Source organism: Uloborus diversus, chromosome 6 (assembly GCF_026930045.1).
Source record: "Uloborus diversus isolate 005 chromosome 6, Udiv.v.3.1, whole genome shotgun sequence".
NCBI lineage: Eukaryota > Metazoa > Arthropoda > Arachnida > Araneae > Uloboridae > Uloborus > Uloborus diversus.
The window spans coordinates 16270272-16275266 of NC_072736.1; the positions used below are offsets into that span (position 1 = coordinate 16270272).

At 34.7% G+C, this 4995-nt stretch overlaps 1 protein-coding gene across 1 annotated transcript in view; it reads right to left on the minus strand.

Annotated features, from left to right (window-relative positions):
* The window catches only part of LOC129224241 (dorsal-ventral patterning protein Sog-like), a 128455-nt gene extending 124052 nt beyond the window's left edge, over positions 1-4403 (minus strand). The window contains exon 1 of the mRNA XM_054858666.1: positions 3929-4403. Coding sequence (XP_054714641.1) covers positions 3929-4085 — 157 coding nt within the window. The 5' untranslated portion in view covers positions 4086-4403. The remainder of the gene's footprint in view (positions 1-3928) is intronic.
* Positions 4404-4995: the final 592 nt, after the last annotated feature.

The following is a 4995-nucleotide window of genomic DNA, read 5'->3' on the forward strand; positions in this document are numbered from 1 at the left end:
ATATTTAAATACAGATAGAATAACCAATAGATAAATTTGTGAAAATAATAGTTAATAAATTGTTCAGTAAACAGGGCCCTATTAAGACATTGGAAGACCCTAGGACAAACTTTTTTAGCCCCCCCCCCCTTGCAGTGAAACCTTACAAATGGCTAAAACAATTTTAGTCGCCCTACTTGTAAAGGTAGAGGAAACAACTTTGTGACACACAAACTTGTACAACAAAAATTATTCACGTGACAAACTAAATTGTCATGTGCAAAAAAATAAATAAATAAATAAATAAATAAATATTTTCACACGAATGGCTAACACTCCGAAGCGCAACATTTCTGCTTTGATTAAGGGATTCCACATGAACCCCTCCCCCTCCATGGGGGTGGGGGGGGGCGGGTTACGTGGCGTAACTGCGCGTCCCGAAACGCGTACTGGAACTTTTACTTCGCAGATTTTTGCGTCACAACCTTGTTTCTCCAACATTTAATTTTCGCACCAAGCGATACTAATTTCTAACAAAATAATTTTCAGGAGCTCTGTATTCTTCAGAGCAAATTTTCTGAAGACAGTGAAATTTTCGGAAACTATGAGGAAGCTCAACCTCACCACCGCCTTCTTCGTAAAAACTCTTCAAATATGCAAACAAAAAACATTTAAAATAACCATTTAAAAAGTTTTTTTCATTTTTAAAAATAATTTTTCAGTTTTAAAATGTGTTGTCAGCCTGAATTTTCGGAAATAGAAACTCGAAATTTTTGGAAATCTCGGATCAAAAACCCGTCTAATCCGTAAAAAAAAAATCACAGAAAATAAAAATAAAAACTGGAGATAAGGTCCCCTGAGTCCTCAAGGAAATTCAGTGACACAGCAAAGGGAGTGAAAACACTCCCCAAAGCCATTCGTTTTAAAATAAATGCAAATTCTAATACGGTAGTTTATGGATATAAAAAAGGCTGTTTTGATCAAAACACCCACTTTAGAAGGTTTTTAGATCAAAAACTCCCATTCAGTAAGAATTTTGATCACCCCCCCCCCCTCCCCAAAAAAAAGGTATTTTCGGTCAAAAAACCCCTCCAGAAGATATTTCTGGTTGCGATAGTGCGGAAATTAAACCAATCACTAAATTGAACTAATACTAATTTTTGTACGAGTTTGCTCAAAAAATCAATATTACTTTCTTGTTTGTGAAAAAAAATATCTTTAATATTATTTTATTATTAATATTATAATTATGAACTCTTAATATTCACTTTCAACTTTTTGTTCAGCGATTTACTTCAGAGATTTGATAACCATTCTTTGATCCAATAAACACAGCCGTCCCGGATTTAAGTCGAAAACATTTTCATCACAATTAATTTAGAGTAAACTTCTCTTTTACAATGCGTAACATAACCTGCTACTAATAAATAAGCACACTAATCTCTTCCGCTAATTCATGCATACATCAGCTGATGCGCGTAAATGGTAAGATTATTTTTGCTCTACATTCTACTACTTAGTTTTTAACTTGCTTTCTGACACATTTAAGTGTCAAAACAGAGTAGTGCATTTCAATTTTTATAAAATTCTACTAAAATAAGTGACTGCTTGAATAAAAATCTGAATATCATAATTGTTGCATTTTTTCCTCTCCTGTAGAACGACCGGAGGTCCGGCACCGGTCCACAGGAAAATTTGAACGGTCCTCAAAGGTTTTTGTTCTATCACCGTCAAAAAAAAAACTTTACTCAAAAATAAATGAATATATAAAGTAAATTAAATTAAATAACAATAATATGTAAAACATCTTGAACAAAGTTTCTTAACATTAATTTTCGAAATTCTCTATGGTTTCTCACGAACGTTTCTTTACTTACGTAAAATTGTTACAATAAGTTTTTTTTTATTCCTATGTTTATATTGTATAAAAATGTGAGTTATTAAACAACAAGAAAAGTGTTAAATAATGATATCATTATTATTTTGAAAAAGATGCATTTTATTTGTTATTAGTGGTACTAGCAAGACTTTGCCCGTAATAGCAAAATTAAAAGGTCTTTTGGTTCGCCTGTATATTTACAAATAATGTATTTTGAATTTTCTCGCCAATTGGCTTATACCCATGTTACGGTTCCACGTTATGAAAATTTCGTAGTCGCCAATTGGCTTGTGCCCATGTTACGGTTCCACGTTATGATAATTTCGTAGCTCGCCAATTGGCTTGTGTCCATGTTACGGTTCCACGTTATGATAATTTCATAATTTGCTCGTCCATCTTATGATAATTAGTTCTTAAAATTGGAATAGAAAAAGAATCACATCGAATTTTCAAAAAATCGCTTCGAGGTGCACACCCCCATGCTCCAAACTAACTTTGTGCCAAATTTCATGAAAATCGGCCGAACGGTTTTGGCGCTATGCGCGTCACAGCGATCCCTGACAGACAGAGATCCGGACAGAGAGAGATCATGACAGAGAGACTTTCAGCTTTATTATTAGTAAAGATTACTATAAAAAAAAAGAACGAAAAAACACATTGCTCGTGGTAAAATGTTTTGACAAGTTTTTAATGGTCAGTAAAAGCGAGTCGACGACAGGGGAGGGGGGGGGGGACTCACTGGGGTCCGTTAAATTTTTTTCAAAAGCTTTGCCGGTCCTCGGGTGAAAAAAGTTTGAGAAACGCTGCTCTGAAACGTTGAACTAAAAGAAGGCAGAAACACTTTATATAGCAATGAAAAATATTTTTAAAACAAAAAAGTGATATTTTTGAAGCGTAACTCGATTGACGTCTCCGAAGGGGAAAAGATACTTAAAGCAACCTTCTGTTAGAACCATCTGAATATTTTGAAAGAAAATAAGGAAGCATTTCGGAGATGATATTTCCAACAATAGTGACCAAGAAAAAAACAATAAAAATGCAATTAAATGCAAATCAGGGAAAGAAAAAGTTTTAATTCTGAAGTATCTAAGCTATTTCCCAGAAAGCTCATATTTTGATGTATTAAATTTCATAATACAAAAGTTAAGGTGTTTTATTTTACTTAAAAAATAAAATAAAATAAAACAATTTTGTGATTAAAAATATATTTGTTGAAACTTATTTCTAGAGACGCTTATTATTTCTCCTTATTTTTTTGAAATTCCCGAGTTATATTTCAATTGACGACAGAAATAATTTTCCCCTCGAAGCGTATTATATGCCATAAAATCTCGAAACACGCCACTAAAATCGAGTCGGAGCCTTTTCACGCTTTGCTTTTTAAACAAAAATCTAGCATCGATAAAAATGAGGGAAAAGTAATTGGATTTTTTGAAAATAAACATCATTACTTTGGAATGCTTCGCATGTTTCTCAAATAAAGTGTCAAACATCTAAAGGTTGAATATCAACATAGGTCTCATTCCTTTTTTCCCTGCCATTTTTCATCTCATCCTTTGAAATATCGTCGCATCAGAGCAACAGTAAGATATCTTAAGTGTTATTTCTGGGATTAGATATCTTAAAGTTGCTCTGAGGCGACGATATAACAGAAAAAATATTATTTTTCTTTTATATTTCTAAGAATATATAAAAGAAATTATTTTATACTTTCTTTTATTCTTCATTTAAGGATTTATTATTTTTTTTTATTTATTAATTCTTTTTATAATTTCTTAAATTCTTTATTTTTCATCCTAAGAAAGTTTTTTTTTTAATCACTATTACCGTTTCCGGTCATTATACATAGTTTTCGTTTCTTTCACTCACCAAGAATAAATTTCACTCCTCTAAAAAATGGCAAGGAGTATTTTTTCACCTTGAAAAAAATTCCCAACAATATCTCTGATGACATTAATTGAATATTTATGAATTCCTAAAGTATGAATTTTTCCCAAAAACTCAGATATTCGGAGAACTCTAAGTGCATGGCATCACATTTAGTACTAAGAAATGAAAATCATCACTTACGTGTTTGCTTTTGAATTTTGCGCTTTCCTTCCTCTTCCACAAGGGGTGGGCGCACTCTCTTGCGATCCCCGACGGCAGACGATGTCGAGGCGACCACTTCACAAGCAATTATCGAACACAGCGCGACGATAAAAAGCATCGCGCAATGTAGTTCCATATCTCCAGAACGGCAAACAAACGAAAACTTGCCAAAAATAAATCTGTCAAAATTTTTCTTCCGCACACGATAAAAAAATCTTCAAAAGATGCCGCGGCCGGTCCCACGTGAATGTTCCAAAATGTACACAAAACTATCGGAGCATCCCTTCTAAAATTCCATCCGTGAGTGATAATTTCCCAATGAGCGGAGGCGTGTCGCGATACGATAAACCGCACGTTCGAACCGAGGCTGGGGACGTATTGAGTGTCGATTCGAAGGCAAAAATCGAAACCAAATCGCGGGAATTAAGAACGTTCTAAGGAGCAGTCAGTTCACCTTGCGGCGAAAGACGGAGTAAGCTAGCTCTGGTCTCCTAAGTATGGTGCGAGGCCCATGAGTCGTGACGTCAGGGAATAAATTGGCGCCACCAGTGTTTCGCAGCTTGGCGAGGAAAGGACGTTATCGCTCTTGCTGGCGGTGAGAGAGAAGAAAGTCGTAAGTCTTCCTCGCCAAAAACTCAGAATTCTCACTGGTGAAATGAATGAATGAATTTATAGATGGCACATCAATGGGAGAGAAGATTCCGATGTTCGAAATTAAAGCACCGATTTTTCCGAAAAAATTCTACACAATCATTGTTAAACATGTCCAAAGCTTTCACTTACGGGATAATTTGATGAATCTGCTTTTCGCCTAATTTCGGAGTTTATTTATTTACTTTCTAGTGGTACCCGCACAGCTTTGCCCGTAATAGAAAAAATTAAAAGATCTTTTGGCTCGCCTGTATATTTACAAGTGATGTATGGTGAATTTTCTCGCAAATTGGCTTGTACCCATGTTACGGTTCCACGTTATGATGATTTCGTATCTCGCCAATTGGCTTGTGCCCATGTTACGGTTCCCCGTTATGATAATTTCGTAATTTACT